Genomic DNA, 24,359 nt, shown 5'->3' on the forward strand with positions numbered 1-24,359 from the left:
CTTAAACCCTCAAATCCACCTCGGCGTCTACCGGTATGCTCCTCCCCTTAAACCCTCAAATCCACCTCGGCGTCTACCAGTATGCTCCTCCCCTTAAACCCTCAAATCCACCTCGGCGTCTACCAGTATGCTCCTCCCCTTAAACCCTCAAATCCACCTCGGCGTCTACCAGTATGCTCCTCCCCTTAAACCCTCAAATCCACCTCGGCGTCTACCAGTATGCTCCTCCCCTTAAACCCTCAAATCCACCTCGGCGTCTACCAGTATGCTCCTCCCCTTAAACCCTCAAATCCACCTCGGCGTCTACCAGTATGCTCCTCCCCTTAAACCCTCAAATCCACCTCGGCGTCTACCAGTATGCTCCTCCCCTTAAACCCTCAAATCCACCTCGGCGTCTACCAGTATGCTCCTCCCCTTAAACCCTCAAATCCACCTCGGCGTCTACCAGTATGCTCCTCCCCTTAAACCCTCAAATCCACCTCGGCGTCTACCAGTATGCTCCTCCCCTTAAACCCTCAAATCCACCTCGGCGTCTACCGGTATGCTCCTCCCCTTAAACCCTCAAATCCACCTCGGCGTCTACCAGTATGCTCCTCCCCTTAAACCCTCAAATCCACCTCGGCGTCTACCAGTATGCTCCTCCCCTTAAACCCTCAAATCCACCTCGGCGTCTACCGGTATGCTCCTCCCCTTAAACCCTCAAATCCACCTCGGCGTCTACCAGTATGCTCCTCCCCTTAAACCCTCAAATCCACCTCGGCGTCTACCAGTATGCTCCTCCCCTTAAACCCTCAAATCCACCTCGGCGTCTACCAGTATGCTCCTCCCCTTAAACCCTCAAATCCACCTCGGCGTCTACCGGTATGCTCCTCCCCTTAAACCCTCAAATCCACCTCGGCGTCTACCAGTATGCTCCTCCCCTTAAACCCTCAAATCCACCTCGGCGTCTACCAGTATGCTCCTCCCCTTAAACCCTCAAATCCACCTCGGCGTCTACCGGTATGCTCCTCCCCTTAAACCCTCAAATCCACCTCGGCGTCTACCAGTATGCTCCTCCCCTTAAACCCTCAAATCCACCTCGGCGTCTACCGGTATGCTCCTCCCCTTAAACCCTCAAATCCACCTCGGCGTCTACCAGTATGCTCCTCCCCTTAAACCCTCAAATCCACCTCGGCGTCTACCAGTATGCTCCTCCCCTTAAACCCTCAAATCCACCTCGGCGTCTACCGGTATGCTCCTCCCCTTAAACCCTCAAATCCACCTCGGCGTCTACCAGTATGCTCCTCCCCTTAAACCCTCAAATCCACCTCGGCGTCTACCAGTATGCTCCTCCCCTTAAACCCTCAAATCCACCTCGGCGTCTACCAGTATGCTCCTCCCCTTAAACCCTCAAATCCACCTCGGCGTCTACCAGTATGCTCCTCCCCTTAAACCCTCAAATCCACCTCGGCGTCTACCAGTATGCTCCTCCCCTTAAACCCTCAAATCCACCTCGGCGTCTACCAGTATGCTCCTCCCCTTAAACCCTCAAATCCACCTCGGCGTCTACCAGTATGCTCCTCCCCTTAAACCCTCAAATCCACCTCGGCGTCTACCGGTATGCTCCTCCCCTTAAACCCTCAAATCCACCTCGGCGTCTACCAGTATGCTCCTCCCCTTAAACCCTCAAATCCACCTCGGCGTCTACCAGTATGCTCCTCCCCTTAAACCCTCAAATCCACCTCGGCGTCTACCGGTATGCTCCTCCCCTTAAACCCTCAAATCCACCTCGGCGTCTACCAGTATGCTCCTCCCCTTAAACCCTCAAATCCACCTCGGCGTCTACCAGTATGCTCCTCCCCTTAAACCCTCAAATCCACCTCGGCGTCTACCAGTATGCTCCTCCCCTTAAACCCTCAAATCCACCTCGGCGTCTACCGGTATGCTCCTCCCCTTAAACCCTCAAATCCACCTCGGCGTCTACCAGTATGCTCCTCCCCTTAAACCCTCAAATCCACCTCGGCGTCTACCAGTATGCTCCTCCCCTTAAAGCTCAGTCAAATGGGTCAGATATCTCATTGGTTCACCTACAACTTATGTCTTCCGGCGGAAACTGAAACCAAAGCGGTTACCTCGGGCCAAGTCATAATTCGACCAGGTTTTTCGCAAATCTTTTAAACAGTCATTGTCCCTTAATATAAATATATTCTTGGTAATATATCGAAATGAATAGAACTCTAACGAGATTGTAGATGTAGTGCGGCACACTCGCTAATCGTTTTCTAGGAAGCCTTCACCTGTCATTTATCAAAGGTGCAAATTTTAGAAGCCAGACACTCGACTAAAGTTGGCCAAGCCAAAGGAAATTTCGAAGAGGAATAGACATGGTTTTAAAATTGGTCTTTCCAGTTTGCATAGAGCCATTTAGCTTCCAACGCGAGAAGTTCCATAGAAATCATCTGATTAGCAGTTTTTTAGCCACCCATCGAAAACGAATAGGGATAACTTGTAGGAGTGTAGATAGTACACAATAAAACTACGTCTACAACCCTTACAATTTTTCCTAAAAAGTCGGAAAATTTTAAGAATTGGTAAAAAATCAGGGAAAAGTCAGGGAATTCAATTTTATCATGTCACTTTTTGAAGGTAATATTGCTCTAGATCTATGACAAATTCTGTGATTAATATTTACTTCTTTGAAAGTTTTGCAATTTTTTTAACGTTGCATAACCTTTGTACTGATATATAAGATTATTTAAATTTATAAACTTCTGATAAAAGTCAAATATAAAGTTACAAATTGACGAATTTTAGCCTGAAAAAGTCAGGGAAAATCTCTTAATATGGTCAGGAATCAGTCAGGGAATTTTAATCTGAAAATATTTTGGCAACCCTGCTACACTTTTTCGAGGGGCGATGTACAAAGGTAAATCTAATAAGCTATAAAACATATATTTTCTTACGAATTAAATTCTAATTTAAATGTTCCTGTATACAAAAGGTGGTTTTTGTTCGCCTGTTCTCGGACTAAAAGTGTACTCTTTTTACCCTAAAACGTTTTATTCGCCTGTTCCGGGGATGAGAATTACTTCGGCCCATAAACTATTCGCTTTTTCCGGAGTATCAAGGCTACTCTTTTTACTCCTGAAAAGGAGGTGTAAAGAGAGTAAAACGGATTTGGTCGTCTGCTAACCAGAATTTATCCGCTAAAAGGCCACAGGCAGCCATTGTGGAAAAACTTTTTTACTCCGACTCAAACTATTCGCCGCCACAGAATCAGAGTAAAATGACGTCATAGCCTTACTCTTCTTACCCTACACCGAAATCCCGGAACAAGCGAAAATAAACCACCTATTTTTGAAACAATTTTAAAGTTGGTTATTGATAACAGGGTTGTCCCAATATTTTCTGACTGAAATTTCCCGATTTTTCACTGGCTGTTTTTAGAAATTTCTCTGATTTTTCCCTGACTATTTTTAGAAATTTCCTGATTTTTCCCTTACTATTTTTAGAAATTTCCCTGATTTTTCCCTGACTATTTTTAGAAATTTCCCGATGTTTCCTTTACTATTTTTAGAAATTTCCCTGATTTTCCCGTGACTATGTTTAGTAATTTCCCGATTTTTCCTTTACTATTTTTAGAAATTTCCCTGATTTTCCCGTGACTATTTTTAGTAATTTCCCGATGTTTCCTTTACTATTTTTAGAAATTTCCCTGATTTTCCCGTGACTATGTTTAGTAATTTCCCTGATTTTTTAAAGACTCAAATGAAACACGTTTTTGAGGGGCCGCTTAACCCGTCTACGAACAATCCCGGAAGTGAGTGGCCCTAACATATCCCCGAGTTGTCTCTGCATTTTCTTTGGCTGGGCAATTGCGTAAACAACGATTAATTCCTCCACCACAAATTAGGAGCAATTTCCTCTGTTTTGGCCGATGAAAATAGACACCGCGAATCTTTCTGAGCTGGTCATCCATTTCACTGTCATGGTGGACTAGTTTCAGATTCCCTTCATTAGTTTTGTTTTCCCCCTGCTTTGATAATTAAGGCGCGTCTAATTTACGGAGAACATAAAAAAATTAGCTCGAGAAAGGTTCGAAATTCCTTATCTTTTGTACGATTTTTTATTTTCGTTTTTGTTGGAAGATCCCAGTGCTAAGCAATGTTTACCACGTCTTGGGCGTTTCGAATTGTAGATAGTTTTTTTTGGGCCTGTTTTTCGGAGTGTTGGGTACCAAGTAACCTAGATTCGATCCAATTCACACCCCAAAACGTATATACGTCCGATTGATAAAATTATACCATTTCGTGTTCGCAGGAAATTGAACCTGGTTTCTTTAAAGGAGTAATTGGATCCACTTATTTTTTCTTTATCGCATTTTGATATTTTTCATTGAGGAACTTAATATAGGTCTACGTTTTTTACTTCATTCTTTAAAAGAATTCACTAAAATGGAACTACAAAGTTGAAATAAGTAATATCTTCAAATTTAATTTAAAAATAAATTAATATTAATTTATCTTCCAAATAAGTAATATATTCCAATTTTTAATTAAAAATAAATTAAAATTAATTAATATTTTTATTTTCCAAATCAGTAACATATTCCAGTTTTATAATTTTTAATTAAGAATAAATTAATGTTAATTTATATAATTGTTTTCAAATAAGTATTTTATTCCAATTTTGTTTAAAAATACTTTAACGTAAAATATTATCCAGGTATTTATCATTTTGTTTCTACAATATTAATTATATGATGTATTATATTTATTAATTATTTAAATATACAATATGTAGTCCAATTTTGGGGGAAAATATTTACATATTAATATTTAAAATATAAAAATATATATTAATTATATTATATTACGGTGGTTCTCAACCTTTGTCACCCCGTAAAACACCATTTCAGTTTTAAATTTATCGTTAACCCTCGCTTGAAAAAAACTTCGGTATTTATATTTTTTCTGGCGAAACTAGGACTGTTCACGAACACTAGCCAGCTCGGGCTCGTGACGAGCGAGCCCGAGCCGAACTTGATTATTAAACCAGCCGGCTCGCGAGCTTATTGGCTATAAGTGGGTATTACCTTACTGGCGCCTCTGTCGAGCGTGGGAGAAAGCTCATCCCACCCCCCAATAAATAACTTTAAATAACTGTTGATTTTGTCCTTACACCAATAACGATGTTGTTTTTACTTATAAGCGACATAAAGCGTGATAATTTTTTTCCCCCACTCGCCTAGCTGTGGGAATATTACAGTGCATTTAAACAAGCATCTAAAGCTAGCCAGCTCGGCTCGGCTCATTTATGTTAGATTATATTATATTATATTATATTAAAATAAGCAATGGGCAATTTTGATTTAACAAATTTAACCGGTTTTGGTCAATTTAATTTTAGAATGAAATAAATTAATATATATTTATTAAAATTAAATTAACAGGGTTGCCACACGTCAAGGAATTTTAAAATGGGCCTAAGGTCAGGGAATTTTAAGAATTTGTTAAACGTCGGGGAATTCAATTTTATATTGACACTTTTGGAAGGTAATTTTACTCTAGATCTATGGCAAATTATATGATTATCATTTATTTCCTTGGAAGTGTCTAATTTTTTCTACATTGCAATAGCCTTTTTACTTAAATATAAGTCAATTTAAATTTATATTAACATCTAATAAATTTAAAATATAAAATATAAATTTTGGCCCTAAAATGGTCACTAAATTTGAATCTGAAAATTTGGTAGGAACCCTGATTAAACACATGTCATGTTATAAATATCCATATTTAGGCTATTTCATCTTATTTAATTAAAAAGCAAGCGTACAAGCTCTTAGAACTAAATTAAAATAATTCGTAGAGTTAAATTAACATTCTAAACAATATATTAAAAAACTACAAACTTTAATTGCCATTATTTAACACAGTTATTTTTCAAATTAAATTTATTTCCACGACAGTGGTACAAAATAGTATCTGCTATAACAACAAGTTCCAGCTGAGCTCGCAAAATGTCGAAATAAATCAAAAACCCGGTTGTTTTTTCCTTTTTACATTATGAACTAACAGAATCTGTCCTTGGAAAGTTTTATTGCTTCAACAAACGCGTTTGGGTCACGAGATAGAATCATCATGGAAAGTTCTTCTTCGGCTTCTTAATTTCCATTGTTTTCCACGGTGATTCTCGTCTGTAAAAGGCCACGCTAGAAATCTTCCTTCATAAAAAATATTGCTCCCAAGCTTTTAAAATAAATACTAGTATCCCCTTTTTGCTATTTTCATAGTTTTATGTGAGAGAGGTTTTTTTTCTAAAATGAAGACAGGCATGACAACTCAGTGGCCATTGTTTTCGCGCACCGCGACACATTTTAATAAGCGTGGATTTAAATATTCTCGTAATTTAATTGGGGTATTGTTCCCGAACGAAATTTCTAGGTCGATTTGACGTTGAAAAGTCCAGATTTAGAATGATTTAATAATGGGTTTCATCGATGTATCTTTTTCTTTCGACGTTCGAAGATTACTCAATGCCAATAACGCCGTGACAAAGGGATGATGTAAGGATGCTAGAAACCTCCCAATCTTAGACATCAATCTACCATTGACTTACATTTTTAAGTGAACAAGTTGGGCTTGGTATTATAAAGGTTTCTTTCTTAAACTATTTACAGGTATTATACAAATCTGGAAATATCAGAAAGTAGATTTCCGACAGAAAAGTCAGGGAAATTTCCTTTAGTAAAAATTATGTAAATTTCTTTTATTTAGTAAAAATCGGGTGAATTCCATTTATTTTATAAAAAATGAGGAAAATTCCATTTTATAAAAATGGGGGAAATTTCCATTGTTTAGTAAAATTCAGGAAACTTTTCTTTATTTAGTAAAAATCAGGTAAATTTAAGAGGATTCAAAAAGTTTACTCTAAAATTTACAAATTTACAACAATAAATTTTTCTTACTAAAATTGGCCTTTAATACTTCTGTTACATATAATAATAATATATAACCAAATTAGATTAAATATCAATCGTGAAATTAGTGAAAAGATTGGTTAAGTTAGCAATGGTATGGAGAATTACACTAGATAAATTCTTAGTTTTTATATTGAGGTTATGTTAAAACAATGGGTGCTCTGGCACATGGGGAAATAAGGGAAAACCTGGGAAAATAAAGGAAACCTGTGGAAAACCTAGGGAAAAGGGAAATATCAGTGAAAACCAGGGAAAATAAGTGAACTGTCAAAAGAAAACCTGGGAAAATAAGGGAAATATCAATAGAAAACCTAGAAATATCAGTGGAAAACCTGGAAAAATATCAGTGGAAAATAAGGGCAGGGTGACCAGACTTCCTACATTTCATATTTGTTTTCCTATATTTTTAATAAATTCCTTTAATTTTACTTTATTTCCTATATTTTCCTTTCATTTCTGCAGTTTTCATTCATTTTACTAGTTTTACTTATTTTGATTTTCAATTTGTTTCTTGAATTTCCACAAAACAACGGGAAAATAATATTCTGGAGTTGTCATAATACACAATAATAATAACTTTAGTTAATTTTTCCAAAAACATTTGGTCGTCATGTACTCGCATGTTTCCTATATTTTACTTTATTTGGCCATTTTTTTATATTTTCCTTTATTTTGCCTAAGGTGTTTCCTAAATTTTCATTTATTTTACCTATTTTGTATTCTATATTTTCTTATAATTCGCGTTCAAATTTTAAATTTTTCAATTAATTTCCCTGGTCACCCGGTAAGGGAAATAAAATAATCAGCTAGGCTAATACCCAAGGCACCACCTTAGCCTAAATCATCAAGCGACTTTTGAAGTCATTATCAGTGGAAAATCTGGAAATATCGGAGAAATAGGTTTTCCAATAGTTTTATGAAACCTGATTTAATGTAAGATATATTCAAAATATGAGATAAATTAATTTAACTTTTATTAATAAATATATTTTAATTACTAATAAGTAGAACACTTGAATTTCAATTAAAAATATTCAGATTTTTCTTACACTGGGACAATATTTGAGGTCAGAAAAAAAAACTGTTTCGTAGCCGGCGTGAATAAAATATGATGTCAAAAGCAAACCAAAAGCTCCTCCTTACAGAGCCAGTGTGACCCGCTTAATATTTGATGGCATGGCATTCACCGAGAAAATGTGGTTCTTACGCAACGTGTGGCGGGGAGTCGAGAGTGGCGTAACTTGAAAATGTTGCGACGTTTTCGTGTACTACTCTCCGAAGAATCTTAATCGATTTCGCGTTATTGCCGCTCCTAGAAATCCAAATGCGAGGTTGCTACAGTACCTGGAATACTTGGAAAAGACGGGGAATTGGAAAATGGGTCTAAAGGTCTGGGAAAAGTCGGTGGAAATTTTAAAACTTGTGGGAAAAGTCGGTGGAAATTTTAAAACTTGAGGGAAAAGTCGGGAAAATTTTAAAACTAGTGTGAAAAAATCGGGAAATTTTAAAACTAGCATTAAAAGTCGTAGAATTTTAATATGGGTCTAAAGTTAAAGAAAAGGTCGGGTGAAATTTTAATAACTAGTGGGTTAAGTCAGGTAAAAGTTTTATAAGCTAATGAGAAAAATCTGGAAATTTTAAAAACTAGTGGGAAAGTCAAGGAATTTTAAAATGAGTTTTGAAAGTATAGGAAAGGTTGGGAAATTTTAAAAACTAGTGCGATAGGTCGGCTGAAATTTTAAGAACTAGTGGGGAAAGTCGGCCAATTTTAAAAATCAGAAAATTTTAAGAACTACTAGTAAAAGTCTAAAAGTCGGGAAATTAAAAACTAGTGGTAAAAGCCGAGGGAATTTTATAAACTACAGGGAAAAGTCGAGCAATTTCATTTGGGTTCGAAGTGGAAAACGTTTACTAAAATAAAGAGTAAAAATGGCTAACTTTTATCTTTAAAAATTAGGATAAATCTGAATAAACTATGGCAACACTGTAATGTACGCCATAACGCCTGTGCTAAATAACAAAATAGGATTTTCAATTTGATGTTTTTTTACCCAAGTCGCCATTTTCGCGAACGCCAAGAAATTGAGGTTGGTTTTTTGGTGGCGGATTATTGTCCAAATCGAAAAGTTTCGTTGATGGTACACGCCTGGCTAGTCGTGAAAATACCCGGCATATAATACCTAATACCTTTTCTTTGGAGACGGTCATTGTCAAGAAATCATCGGGCCGAAATTCGAAGCTATAACCGAATTGATTTTTTCTCACTTTTCTTTCTAAATCCTTTTGATAAGGAAATAAGTAGTACCGCGAATGATATAAAAAGCGGCCCCTTTTGAAATCATTGAAAACGGGCGCCTTTCAAGCTCTGTTTATCTTTGTGTTTATTTAGTTTTTTCCCTACAAATCCGATAGAATATCGTTTTTTTCCCGTTTACTATGTGGTCGGTTATAGAAATAATACACCGTAGATACTAGTGAATAGGATATTTCACGAGCTTTCGAACAAGTACTCGCTAGACATACTTCTGGTCATTTAGGTGGCCCTAAAGGCTTATATGTCAAATCAAGAATATATTAATTCTATAGAGCCTGCTACGGTAACGAAGTGTCTTCCCCTCTAGCCCGGAAAAAGGGGGAAATATTGGGCGAGGAAAAGCGGTGGGGCGTGGTTTATCTTCCGGAAATCACGATCAACCCATTTTCTCTCTTAAAGGGAATATAACCTGCAAAGCAATTTTTATGGAAGACCCCTTCAATTTTTCAAATTTCTCTGTACAGTGGCGCCAAACTTTTTTAAAGCCTAAGGCAAGAGCGGCCAGAGCTGCAAACGTTGGTGTTCCACACCAAATACCTGAGGTTATATTCCCTTTAACCTAAATACATTCTTGGTCAAAAGTCTAAACCATATATTGTTGATACTCATTCGAAAGCTAGTGACGTTAGGAATTCAAAACTCTATGCGAAATTATCATTATTTAATAATTCCATCACGTATTTTTCAAAATTATTAAAATTGAACATTTCCATATATGAATAATTTTAATACATTATTTTTGGAGGGATGCACCGATATATCGGGCTATTTATACCGGTATAAGAAAAATATTTTCAGAAAAAACCTAAAAAAATAAGAAAATTCTCGATTTAACTATTTAATTTGTGATAGAAAAATATGTATCACGTAAAATGAAAAGAACAGGGTTGCCAAACGTCAGGGAATTTTAAGAATTTGTAAAAATTCAGGGAATTCAATTTTATCTTGACACTTTTGGAAGATAATTTTACTCAGATCTATGACAAATTCTATGGTTATCATTTATTTCCTTGAAAGTTTGGATAATTTTTTCATAATTGCAATAACCTTTTTACTGAAATGCAAGTCCATTTAAATTTATTATTTTCTGATAAAAGTAAAATATAAAATGAAAAAAAGTTAGGGAAAACAGGGAATTTGCATCTCAAAATTTCGTAGCAACCCTGAAGAAACATTCGGAAATGCTCCTGCAAACTTTTTTAATGAAAAATTAGAATAAAATGGTATGACAGTGCCCTGAACAGTCTTTTAAAATGGTTTTATCATATACACTACTGTTATGATAGATCACTTTGTTAATATCGGTCGATATTATCGGCCACGAATATCCGATATATCTTCCGTACCTATATCGGTGCATCCCTAATTTTTTGAATATTTTAGTACGTTATCCCAAAAGACAGACAAAATTGCAACTAAAACCAAGCCCAAAAATCAAATCGAAAGTGAAATTTTTCGACTCTCGCTACTTAGCCGCTTGATGGAATAGATTTCGTTTTTTTGTCTCGTATGATTCGATGCGTGAAGAGAATTACGCGTGTAGAAGTATATTTTTGACTATTATTATATTAGCGTGCTGTATGGCCAAAGGGTAGTTTTAATGAATACGAAACTCGCGTAAAGCCATTTCCCGTCAAAAACGCGCCCAAAAATGAAAAATAGCAAAATACATTTTTCCCCAGACACAGGTATTCGCCAAATCAAAAACTACAAAAGGTACATCCACCGAATAAAAAATATGACTTTTTCGGATATTTTTCCATAGAAAAATTGTTAAAAAATAACATTCAACCCTTCAAAAATAATATTTTGTACCGGTATATGAAAAAAAAACCTGTTTTTGAAAAAAAAAAAAAAATAGCGTCCGAGTATTGGGTAAATTAAATTGGTTAGCTACGCTTTTTCCCACGTGCGCCTATTGTTACAAATAATTATTACAAAATAGCGTGAAAAATATTTATCCCTTCGCTCTTGAGGTGAAAGACCCGAGCTTTGATACGTCAACAACCAGAGTCAGTGTCGTCATCCGCTCTCCGCTTTGTTTTAGAAATGGGCCAATTTTATACCCGTCGCTATCTTTGGGGTGAATTTTGTTCTTGAAAAAGGAAATTGACTCCCACGTTAAAATTAGCACACACATCAGAATGGAGTTCTATCTAAACCTGTTATCTGTCTTAGGCCCGAGCACGTGTCAGCGGGCGGGGGGGGGGCAAAGTGGGGCGGGAACTTGCGGCTTTTGGAACCAGGAATAACGGTTGATTTGCTTGGGCTTGTGTAGCGCCAGTGTGTACTGATAACTTGATCAGAAAGTTATGCAAACTGTAAATATCTGCCAGCCAGATATGCCGAACTTTTTTTAATTAGGCTTAGTAACAGTTTATTTTTTAAGGTTTGGGGAAGATAGGAGGTTTTTTTTTCAGGTATGATTTTCGGAAATTACTTTGCTTGTTAACAAAGTGGAGTGTGTTTGTTATTATGCTATTGTTAAGGTATAAATGGTATTTGCTTACTTTAATTGTCCAATAATCACCGATTTTGTTGAAACTAGGTGGGTATGTAGACCTTATGGTAACGTGATATTTCACCGAGGGAAAAGTTGCAATGGGCATTAGTTTTGCCATGGCAACCGAAAATGTTTTTGACAACACAGTATGTATATTTTCCCATTGAAAATAGCATGGGGAATCTGAGCACTTCTAAAAAATAATAATAATAATTCTCAAATTCAAACAACGAAATTCTATTTTATTATTTAGGATAAAATTCATTTATTACCGTCGATTTGGCGATTAGTTGGTTAATACAACTTTTTATTTTTATATTTCGCTTTTCTCCATTTTTACCGATTCTGATCAATTTTGACATATTTGATCAAATTGACCAAAATTCATTAAAATATCATAAAATTAATTTCATTTGTCAATTTTGATCTATTTTTTTGGTTTTGAAAATTTTCACAGTGGAGGACCCTTAGAAGCGCTCAGATTCCCATGTTATTTTCAATGGGAAAATATACGTACTGTGTTGTCAAAAACATTTTCGGTTGCCATGGCAAAACTAATGCCACTTTTCCCTTGGTGAAATATCACGTTACCATAAGGTCTACATACCCACCTAGTTTCAACAAAATCGGTGATTTTCAACTCGGGTAGTCTCCTCGTTAGTAGGCTGGTTTTCTGAATGAAAATATTCTTTTAAAATGACGGAGGAAAATGTATCGACAGGTTGAAAACGCGCGAGGCAAACGCGTAGGATTATAAATGTAGCTTTATTACGCACCGACTGATTACCGTACAAGCTAATCGTACGCGTTTCGTAGGACGGGCTTAGTCTGTGTAGTGTATAATGTGAAGAAAGTAGGGTTGTTGCAGTCTATATGCTGGTTTTAATTTGTGGAATAAAGAAGAAATTGGCATATATAAATGTTAATATACCTAGATGATGATCTGCAAAGCGGTTCAGACCCCTAATTTTACTATAAGTGTATAATATTGTATCATAAGTGTGACACTTCCTATTCTTCACATGCAAAAGTTTTACTGGGAGCTAATCACAAAACAGACTGGATTACGGGCTTCGTCGCCATTTTGCGTCCGTTTGCTCCCGCGTCACACGTAGCCTTTAAGAGCTCCTCGCTAGGGGGAGATTTTCTTCTTGTGACGACGTCACTCCGTTACTAGCTCTCAGTCAAATATTCCCCAAAGTGACAAACTTATGGAACAATATTATATATTTATGGTTTTACTGGATATATAATTATGCAAATTTATTTTCTTCCCTTATTCCACAAATTAATGTATCAATATTACTCAACGGTTTAAAAAATTTCTGTAAATAATTTTATTGCAATTTCGGTTTCATAAAATCGTTATTAATTTTTTTTGGGTTTTTGATTTTCTGGTAATTAATAAGAGAATTTGTAAATTAAAAACCTATTGTTTTATTTCGACAGAATCCAAACGAATTAGGAGTGTTGGCTCCTCCATGTCTAGCTGCTGCTAAATGGACCTCCTGGTTGGCAGCGTTCGCCGGTTGTCCGAGTCCCGCAAGAAATCCCGTTCTTTGCCTCTGAGCGGCAAGGGCTTCCCTCCCGGTTTCACTTGGGCCAGTTTCGAGGACGATGGGAGCAGGTACGAATGGTCCCCCTTTGGCCCGATTGCCGACGCTCGTTTGTCTAATAGCATTTCCGTTCTTTCCGCGCAGTAGTTACTCGGAACAAACGCCAAAAGCAGCTAAGGTCAAACGGAAACGACGCGCCTCTTGTTTACCACTTCCGTCTGCCAGTCTCCGCAGCAGTTCCGACGAGGGAGAGATCGGCGCCGAAGGTGGCACTTCCAACTCCGACACTTCCTGCTCTTCCGTAGAGTTCCTGCGGGTGCCCGCGCCGCGAAAAACACCCCAGAAAGAGCGCTTCGACGAAATTTGGCGGGATCGACCGGAGCGACAGAGCCAGCTCGCGTCGCGACAGTCCGAGTCCGTGCCTGGCAAGTTGGACTCCCAGAACGGCTCCTGCGACAGTTTGAGTCGCAAAGAACGGCTGGAAGCCTTGAAGGCCCGGATCGCCGCCGAAAGGGAACGCGTCAAAGACTCTTCCGACGATGAACTCGATCATTTCGCGGTGTCGCCGCCCAAGTTGAGCATTTGGAGGTTCCACAGCGACGAAGCGTTGAATCGCGCTCTTCGCGGAAACGGAAATAAAAGCAGAGCCGCCAGAACCGAGCGTTACTTGAAGCGGAAATCTCAAGAAGACGTTTCGCTCAAACAAGCGACGCATTCTGATCCGAATTTGGACTTTCTCGGCCAGAGCGTGTCCCCCGCGCCTCCAGCCCCGACCAACGCCCTCGAGCCTCCCGTCGTACCAACCCCGTCGCCTCCGCAAGACGAACCGCCGACGAAACCTTCTAGTCTCTCCTGGAAGCAGTCGCGCGCTTACGAAGACCCGAAACGCGTCTCCGATTTCTCGGCGTACCAAAGCGGCCTCGAGTCTTCCAAAGATATCTTCAACTTACCAAAGAATCCCGCCGCCAAGATGAATAACCCGCACTTCCCGCAGAACGTCCACGGACACAGCTTCCTTCCTTCCCGGAAACCCTCCCCTTTGACGGTCAAGACGGTCTTCGGCGGACCATTCAGCGTGGCCCAACCTTCTCCGTGCGACTCGGGGCTCAGTTCCCAATCCATGACTTCCAGTCCCAGCATCGGACGGGCTCCGACGCCGCCTCCTAGAATTGCTAGAAGCGGCGTGCTGGATTCTTCGGGGCTGAGTCATCCTCCGAATCGACCCCAACGTCCATTTTCTTGCGCTTTGCCGTCCGATCACTTGTACGGTAGGGTCATCAGTAGATCCCCGACGCTGACGTTGCAAAGCGAATGCGGCAGTTCCGGAAGAAGTTCTCCGTGGTGGCATCGAGTTCCTGGCACATCCGGCGGCAACGTCAGCAAACCGCCGCTGTCTCCTATCAAAAGTCCTCCGGGGAAAACGCCTTTGTTTTACTACACCGACGTCCCTCCGCCTTCTAAACCGGGCCAGGTCTATTCCTACACGGACCAGGCCCCGACTTTCAGCGATACCAGTACCAGCGCCTATATGAGCGATTCTCAGATAGATTCGAAGAAACAGTCCAGATTTTCTACCGTTTTCCAAAGAACCCCAGTCACGGTTAATACTCCACCGTCGATATCGCCGAAGGAGACCAGCGAATCGGTCCCTCAGAGACCGACGTCTTTGACGCCTTACTCCGGTCTCAAGAGCCCCCCAATCGCCAATGGTAGGCCGTTGTCGATGGTGCTAGAGAAAAGCGAGTCCTTAGAAAGTGCCATCAACAACGGTACAGCGTCGGCGGTCAAATTGAAGGAGACGCCTCCTCCGACCCCACCCAGGAAGACCACCCCCAACCGGGAATCGACTCCCAAAGCGTTCGACATGAGCAGCGAAGAGAAGGAAAAGCGGAGACGAACTTCCGCCAACTTCGAAGACGCCCTACAAGAACTGGAGGAAATATACCAAAGCTTGGGCTTGAACGACGAAGACCTCCTGGACCGGGCGGAGCGGCGCGACCTCCCGACGAGCCATCAATTGAAACGCTTCAGCATCGCGGACCCATCGGCGCTCGGCATCAACGGCGCCTTTCCGCTGGCCAAGAGTAGCAGCGACAGCTTCAGTTTCGGGCCGAGACCGTGGCTCAATGGTCACTCGAAGAAAACGCCGCCGTGTCGGAGATCGGCCATCCCGGACAAGGTGAACGACGACTTGGCCATCAGACGGCTTCAACGTACGACATCCAGTCCTACTCCCAGTAAAAGCCCCGGGGGTCCCGGCACGGAGACCAACCTCAGTTACTTGCAATGCTCGCCGGCTTTAACCCCAACCGTCAGAATGAACGGGTTCTTCCACGAGAATACCTCCAAGAAGGACGAACCCGACGTCAACTACGACGACGTATCGTACCGAATGTACGCGCAGGCGGACTCGACGAAGGTGCCACCTCCGCATCCGCCCTTCGGAATCCCGTTGGAGCCTCTGCCGAAATGCTCAGCCAGCGACTACCTCCACGCCACCCCGAGTGACGACGAAAAGAGACGCGTCAATTTCTACAAACCGGAATCCAATCCGGACGTCATCAGAGACGACATGGCGTTCCGGAATCTAAGACGCGAAAGCAAGAGTTCCAGCGGCGGTTCCAGTCCTCTGGACGCGGCCTGCCAAGAAGTGGAATCGTGGCGAAAACCGCCGACTCGCAAGAAAGACAGAGCCGTCAAATCGCTGTCCGCGAACGTGGAATCGACTTTCGACACGATCACGAACGGCGGCGACGCGGACAAGACGCAAAGTATGTCCGATTTGATCGCGGCCTTGGAATTGGAATCGCGCAAGTGGGAGGCGTTCGTCAACGAAACGGACTTGACGGCTAAAACCAGCGGGCCTACTCGCGGTAGTAGCACCGAAACTCTGACGGAAGTAACGCGCAAGGACCCTCCCAAGGCCATCGTGCCCTTCCCCGAACCCGTCAAGGGCAAACACGGCGCGATATACTCTTTGATGTGCCTTTCCGAGATCAAAAGTCGAAAGAAAGACTCGAAACCGGCGGCTCCGCCACCGCCCAAACGAACTAGCAACATCGTGCTGACGAAAAGGCCTCCGCATCCCAAAGGGTTCTGGTCGGACAGCGAGACCAAATCCTTCTCCAGCGGCTTTGGCGAGGGAAGTTTGGACGATCTGCTGTCTTCGTTGACCAGCTCCAATAGCCGGGACGCTCTGGGCGAAGTCAAAGGTGAGCTGCATGGAGTCTCCGTAAAGGCTTGACCTTGTAGGAATGTCCGGTCCGGTTTCAGTAACTCTTGTCTTCCACCTTGAGTGTGTGCCCGACGTGTTTATGACGTATGCCTTGCCTTCTCTCTTTGCGCCGCTTGTTGTTTTTTAATCATGTCCGCGGCATGTGTACGAAACGATTTCATTTAGATCATCTCTGTTGGTGACTGTGTTTATTAAACTGATACGAGAAACTCCTCATTAATCACCGCGGGTGACGTACCATCGCGATTGTGCGCGGTCCTGTTGTTGGGGAATTACTGTGCTGGTTTGGTGTTTCTTTTCTCTTCTCACCGATGTCCGTGCGCGCTCTCGAACTCTTTGTTATAATATAACCCTTTGCTTGCCAAAATTTACCATGACAAAGATTCGACTCAAAAGTTAAGAATATAATTTGTAGCTCTAGCCTTAGACTCTCGCTCGTTGGGACTATACTTGGAAACGATTTCGACATTTTTCGAGCAGAGTCTCGCTGAGTCACGATTGTCTTCTAGCTTTAGTTTTGATCGCCATTCAATTCTAGATTCTGATTTACCAAATTTTACAATGCAAAATTCTAGTTTACATAAGTGGTGCTTAAAAATTTTATTCAATCTGCACCAAAATAAACAATTATAACGCGAAGTATAACGACTAGTCTGTCATAAATCTATTTAGATACATAGTTTTTTAGAGGTATTTTAATATATCTGATTGTAATATAATCGCTACCATATGTATGGGAATCTAGTACATGAAAATTGTATGCAAATTTTATTTATAGTTATTAAATGCACGGTAGTTGCGAGTAGAGGCTCAAAATAGGATAACATTGTAAGGTAAAATAGGCCGACGCGTCCGGTCATGTTCTAATTAAAATAGCACTTACAAAAAGTCTGTTCCTTCGACGTGTAATGTTCGTGTTAAAAATTGTTGGTTTTTTTTTTGAGAAATTTTACAAGATGCGCTTGAGTGTGTTATTATGAAATTGAAAAGTTTATCCGAAATGCCTTTTAATAAAATATTTCTATAAATTACATTCAATTCTTTTTAATTCTATCGAGTTGAAACTTCATTTTAAAAGCTAATTTTTGTATCTTTTAAATTTCGCGGCTTTTTGTGGTCTGAACAACTATATAGCGAATGTGTCGCCATCTATAGTTGCGAGGGTAAAGTAACGAAGCTTAATTTTGTTTTAAGTTTTTAAAGTAATATTTTAAAGACGTTTAAGATATTATTATTATTACCTTCAAATTAAAGTAATAAATATAAATAATTTTAATTTAACGTTAATTCAAATTATAAGTTAGCTTAGAAAAAACGCCGAGCGCGGTGCTGGCGACGTAATATTTATAATGTTTACGGAAAAATGCTAAGGAAGACTTGAAACGGCATGCCGATCCGGCAGTGTGTTGTCGGCGGAGCTTTTGTATAGTGATTTCCATTTGAATTGGAAACGTTTTTCGTTGTTTACGATACCCAAAGTCGCGGCGGTTCAACCCCTTTGATGTATCGAATATCCCAGTAGTAAAAGCGAAACCCATTGGCTCGCCTTACCCCCGCTGCAATAATTGACCGTTCGAGCCCCCATTGTGCTTTGCGGGTATCTGGCAGACGATCAGAATGCCGCGCGAGTAACACACGCTAAGCTGTTGATGTTTCTTTGACGTACCGTCCAAGGCCTACAAATATCATACTAGGTTCGTACAACACCAAACGTTTTTGACTATTTTACGTTAAATTTAATTGCCAATTTCCATAATTGACGACAGATTTATTCTAGCAATATTCGCAAAATACTAAAATAATTGAGTCTAAAATAGGAAACTTAGCTTTGCTCGATCTTTTAATATTGAATAAAAAATCGTATGATTATGCAAATTATCTAATCTGGTATGCCTTAAAAGTACAAGTTCCAGAGATTTACACTTTAGCACGATGTTTTTTTTGGTCTCTGAACAGGACTTCTTTTAAAAAGTACACGTAGTTAAGATAAAAATTATTTGGGAAAAAAAATAAACCGATCTTGGACCGGTACAACAAGTTGTAATTTTTAAAATATGAGTTGAGTGTGTAGAAGTATTAGTTTTTCGGGTTGCGAAGATTCACCCAGAAGTTAATAACCTACATGCGCAAACATTTTCTAAAAGGGGCCCGTTCTAACGGTTTTTTTTTCGTTCCCCTTATTCTCGGTATTTAGAAAAATTGACTGTGAGCCCACGTACGTAGGTGTTTTTTTCTACGATGAAATAGGGCCTCAATTTTCTCCAGCTAAAGAATTTCGTTTTCCTGTTTTCGGGGTATTTTTTTTAACTAGAACTCCACCTTCTTAGGTAGACTTTATTTAACGCGCTATTATAGACGTTGGTCATATTTCAGAGTCTGTTTAGGGGATAGAGAGTGTCTTAGGTTTATACTGCCCTGGGGTAGATATTAGCTTATGAGTCACGGTAGGCCAAGTTATCATTCCTCGAGTGTCAAACCCCCCGCGTGTGAGGCGAGCTTGGTCGTAGAGGCGACATTTGATAAGGAATTTGGATAGGGTAGATATTAATTTACACGCGCGTTGCGTATTTATATTACGTCTGTCTGTCTGTCTAGGCCCTATTTAGTTCCTAACACATCCGGCAATGTAATTAAAATATCTTGCTCTACTATGGTCACTGTTGCCGCTATTAAGTAGTTAATTACCGGAGCTTGTTTTGGTGAAATTAATTTTTAATTATGCTCGGAAAATGGGGACGTTTACTTTAGGGTGAAGTGTGAAAATTAAATTTTTTTCTGGTGGATTTAAAGTTTGAAACAAATTACCTTCGCGTGTAAACAGAAGTAACGTAATTCGTTAAAGTGTGTCAATTTTTAGCATCTTTCATAGAGTGAGACCACCGGTGTAGTAGGCCGTCTTGATTACGCTTTGAGCACCGGTATATAAATATCTGACAACGCGAATAGTGGGACCGATAACTTGACGGATAATTTAAAAACTTAATTTTAGTTCATTTCTTTTAAATATTTTTATTTATAATTACGATTAAATTATTTCATTTCGAACTTTTTAATAAAAAATTTATTAATTTAAAAGAGTATGATTAAAATCTTTAATTTTGTACTGTTTAATAAACATTTCTTAATTAATTTAAAAGAGTATGATTAAAATCTTTAATTTTGTACTGTTTAATATTTTTTAATTCTTCATTTAAAAAAGTGAATAAATTAAATAATTTTATTTCACTATTTTAAATGTACATAGGTTTATTACATTTTTAAAATGATGAAAATTAAAGATTTTAATCATATTCTTTTAAATGAATTAAAAATGTTTATTAAAAAGAGTAAAATATGAAAGATTTTATTCGTTAAATTAATTAAAAAAATTGTTCACTTAAAAGTTCAAAATAATGAAATTTAGTCGTAATTATAAATATATTTCACACGTAACATTAGTTAAAACCTGCCAAAAAGTGAAAAAGACCTGTTGGTTTTCGAACGACTCTAAAGTATTGGTAATATTTATAAATAGCATGTGACTAGAAGAACCTGTACCTCTTTTTAAGGTGTCAAATGTGAAGGTTTTTTTTACGGCGAAGCCATATCGAAGTTAGAATTATGATTTGGCAGCTCTGTCCTCTCGAATAATTGGTGTTGTAGATGAAAGTTTCTGGCCGGAATTTGGCAATAAAGGAAGAATTTTTGTTCTTAATTATTCTCTGTGCTTTCGCCACCCCCGGATTTTTTTTTATTATTATTTAAAAGGAGAACAGAGATTGCGCAATATATTAAAGGATTCTGCTCGCCTACATACGGAAATGGGTGGTATTTTCCCTTAGTGTTTTTGAACAGCGCTCGGCGGCTATAGTCGTTTTCAACGCTTATCTTCAATTGGGGATAGGAAGTTTTCTCGCTTCTTTCGCGGTGACATCGGCTTCGACGTCGAAGAACAAGGCTGTTGTTTTGACGTAATCTCGATTAGTTATCGTTTTGCCGAATTATGACCGAGACCTTTTTTTGCATCCGCTGAATTGGCGTCTTTTCACCCCGGATGAAGGCTGTAAATACCCAAGACGGAAACACCTTTGAGATAATGCGCCGTGTTTCCCCTCTCCTCTCTCGAAATTAGCGTTAAATTAACCTGTACGTAGAAGTCTACGTTGCTAAAAGTTATGAAATATTATTATTATATTATATTATATTTTTTGTTCGAATATTTTTATGGTTCACGCGATATGTAAATAATTACGCGCGTATTCGCCTTGCTCTTAGTGTAAGCTTTCGAACGAGTACCTACAATCTACTATTACGTTTAATATTTACTGTTTAATAGATGGCGCTGTAGTCTTTTTCTTTTTCCCAATTTGTTAAATAATGCCCTTGTTTATACTCATTCGAAAGCTTACATCGTGACAAATTTGAATACGTTAATCTTATAACCATATTCCAATACGGAACCTAGTAATTTGACTAAATGTTAAATAATTATTCAATACAAGTCACTTTTAACGCGAAACCAGAACCTGGTTATAAAGATTTCGGACAATGTTAAACAATACAGAGATAAGAGTATTGTCCTCTGGTTGTCCTTTAGTCCGAGACCAAGGGTAGGTTCTCATAGACGAAACTTAATATATTCGTCGAAACAATCTTTTAAATAGGTCGATGGTCTCTCATTAAAAAAAAGAAAGCTAAACAGCCCAGTTATTTCTTTTCACGAGGCTTTCAATAGAAAATTACGGCTCTTCCTTCTTTAATTTTGATACGCATGCCACTATCTATTTCATGCTTTGTTGACTTCAAGCGTCACAACGATACGCTAACAGCAAACCGAGATAAATAAGATATATAATCGAAGGGGGGGGGGGGTACGGGCACCACTTTAGAAAGGCCATAGCGACCCATATAGCGCCGAAATGTTGCGAGGGGTTTATGTTTTCGCTAGTTTCAAAAGAATGCTTATCAGCCCGGAAAAATCCGCGAACACCCTAATTCAATATGTAAATATTATAAATAGCAATTATTAGAAATATCTCGCGTTACATTCGATATATTGTTAACACTATACCGTTATGTTACGAAAAATTAATATTCCTGCCAGAACCCAGTTTAAGAGTTGAAAAACGTGTTTCCAAGTATGTGTTTCTTAGAAGGCCGTTATTTCGTGTTTGAATAGGAACCGAAATTGTTACGTAATAATATTGTATAAGAAATCTATTATTTTTCTACGTCATCTATCGATCTCTGAATGAATGTTGCAATTTTAAACCGCCGTTGTAGGAGTGTGGGTTGAAGGGGAAATTGTTTATAAAAGGGTTAACATTTAATGAAAATGTTCAAAATTAGTTGGGGGATATAGGCCGTATTGTCACTATAGGAAATGAGGAAATAGGCCGTATTGTCACTATAGGAAATGAGGAAATAGGCCGTATTGTCACTATAGGAAATGAGGAAATAGGCCGTATTGTCACTATAGGAAATGAAGAAATAGACCGTATTGTCATTATAGGAAATGAGGAAATAGGCCGTATTGTCATTATATTAAATGAGGAAATAGGCCGTATTGTCATTATAGGAAATGAGGAAATAGGCCGTATTGTCATTATAGGAAATAGGCCGTATTGTCATTATAGGAAATGAGGAAATAGGCCGTATTGACATTATATGAAATGAGGAAATAGGCCGTATTGACATTATATGAAATGGGGAAATAGGCCGTATTGACATTATATGAAATGGGGAAATATGCCGTGTTGTCACTATATGAAATGGGTAAATAGGCCGTATTGTCACTAGAATACATAAAACAGGCCTTATTTTCCCTAGAATAAACATAAACCAGGCCATATTGTCACTAGAATAAACATAAATCAGGCCGTATTGTTACTAGAATAAACATAAAACGGGCCGCATTGTCGCTAGAATGCATAAAACAGGCCTTATTTTCCCTAGAATAAACATAAATCAGGCCTTATTTTCCCTAGAATAACAATAAATCAGGCCATATTGTCCCTAGAATAAACATAAAACTGTCCATATTGTCACTAGAATAAACATAATAAAACTGGCCGAATTGTCACTAGAATAAACAAAACAGGACGTATTGTCACTAGACTAATCGTATAACAGGCCGAATTGTCACTAGAATAAACAAAACAGGACGTATTGTCACTAGAATAAACAAAACAGGACGTATTGTCACTAGAATAAACAAAACGGTCGTATTGTCACTAGACTAATCGTATAACAGGCCGTATTGTCACTAGAATAAACAAAACGGTCGTATTGTCACTAGACTAATCGTATAACAGGCCGTATTGTCATTAGAATAAACAAAAAATATGCCGTATTTCGCCGAGACGGGAGGGTGAGACCAAATGGGAAAATACCCCGTGTTGGAGCTAAGTACCAGAGTAAAATAAGCCCCTTCTAGTAGACGTGTAGGGCAAACTTGTAGCTGAATGTAGACGTAGCTTTATGGCATATAATCTGGACATGTTCACCTTCCCAAGAGGCGGCTTAGGTTCGTGATTAGGTTATTCCGAGTTATTTTTAGCACGTCGCGAATAACGCCGTTAGAATTCATTTCAAGTGATAATCATGAACCCCCTTTATCAATCCATCGGTGTAAGTTCCCGCTTTTAAACGAGAAATACACGGAACTATCTGTTGTACTTTACGTAACGAGTAAATATCGTTAACGGCATTCTCGTCAAATGCATAATTCATGATTTATTAGGAAAATAATTTGAGCGCGATTGCTGCCAAGGAAAAGGGGTCAATGTAATTTTGCCCTCTTTTTTTTACCTTAATTTCGTCGAAGACTCTTAAGGACCAGAGAAACGCGCGACAAGTCTGGATAAACTGATATTGCGAACTTCCCCCTGCGGACAATTACCCGCCTTCCTTAAAAACTTGTCGGGCAAGGTGTTTAAATCAAATCTTCGAAACGTTACTTCCAATCTTTGCAACGTTTCCTATTAGGTACCTTTACTTCGAAAATGTTAGTTTTCATTTTACGTTTTGAAATCGATTTTAAAGTAATAAATCATTGTGGAGGAAAATATTAGGAGTCGTGTTGTAAAACAGTTGTAAAACGACCCCGTGAGAAGGGGCTGACAGAATTATATAAACATCGGATATTTACTTGAATTTATTACTTAGTTGAAATTTCAAATATTGGCGTTTACTTGTTCTTATCTCTAGTGGTCCAAACTAATAGATTATTTAGTGATAGAAATATAATATTTATCAAAATTGGTTTTTATAGATAGGTTACGGTGGGGTGGCGGAGTGGTTAGCGCTTTCGCCTCGCAGCGATTCTAGAGGAACCGGGTTCGAACCCAGCTTGTGGCGCTGGGTGAAAACTCCTTCTACAAGTTCTCTCCCCACTGGCTAAAGGAGTATTCCACCGATTTCTTCGGTTTCCCCTTTCCATAAAAACATTGTAGAGGTTAACGGTAATAGTGGGTGTTTAAAGGCATTATTATAAGTCGCTAGATGACTTGTGTATTAGCTTAGCTGATATTATTTCTTTAATTTATAAAATTATCCGGGCTAATTATTAAAAATATACCGGTTAATATCCTGCTAGAGATGGAGCTGCAATTGTTTAAACACTAATTTTCCGCAAAATTGAAATAGATATTCCCGCGGCACAATATTACGAGGAAAATGGCTTGATATTAAATATTCAATTAGAAGGAAACTAGTCGTTAAAACATTTCTTCGAGATGTTAACCGGTCTAACCTTTGTTTAAATTAACATTTAAAATTCGTTTTTAATTATACGTCTTAACAAATAATTT

The 24,359-nt window shown here is 38.9% G+C and overlaps 1 protein-coding gene across 3 annotated transcripts in view; it reads left to right on the forward strand.

Moving 5' to 3' along the window:
* LOC149948333 (uncharacterized) overlaps positions 1 to 24,359 on the forward strand; it is a 104,862-nt gene that overhangs the window by 43,577 nt on the left and 36,926 nt on the right. For all 3 annotated transcript variants that reach the window (XM_090173311.1, XM_090173313.1, XM_090173312.1), the window contains 2 exons: positions 13,228 to 13,405; positions 13,479 to 16,546. In XM_090173311.1, coding sequence (XP_090029437.1) covers positions 13,278 to 13,405; positions 13,479 to 16,546 — 3,196 coding nt within the window. In that variant the 5' untranslated portion in view covers positions 13,228 to 13,277. The remainder of the gene's footprint in view (positions 1 to 13,227; positions 13,406 to 13,478; positions 16,547 to 24,359) is intronic.

This window comes from Leiobunum rupestre, chromosome 4 (genome assembly GCF_980474605.1).
Source record: "Leiobunum rupestre chromosome 4, qqLeiRupe1.1.hap1, whole genome shotgun sequence".
Taxonomy (NCBI): domain Eukaryota; kingdom Metazoa; phylum Arthropoda; class Arachnida; order Opiliones; family Sclerosomatidae; genus Leiobunum; species Leiobunum rupestre.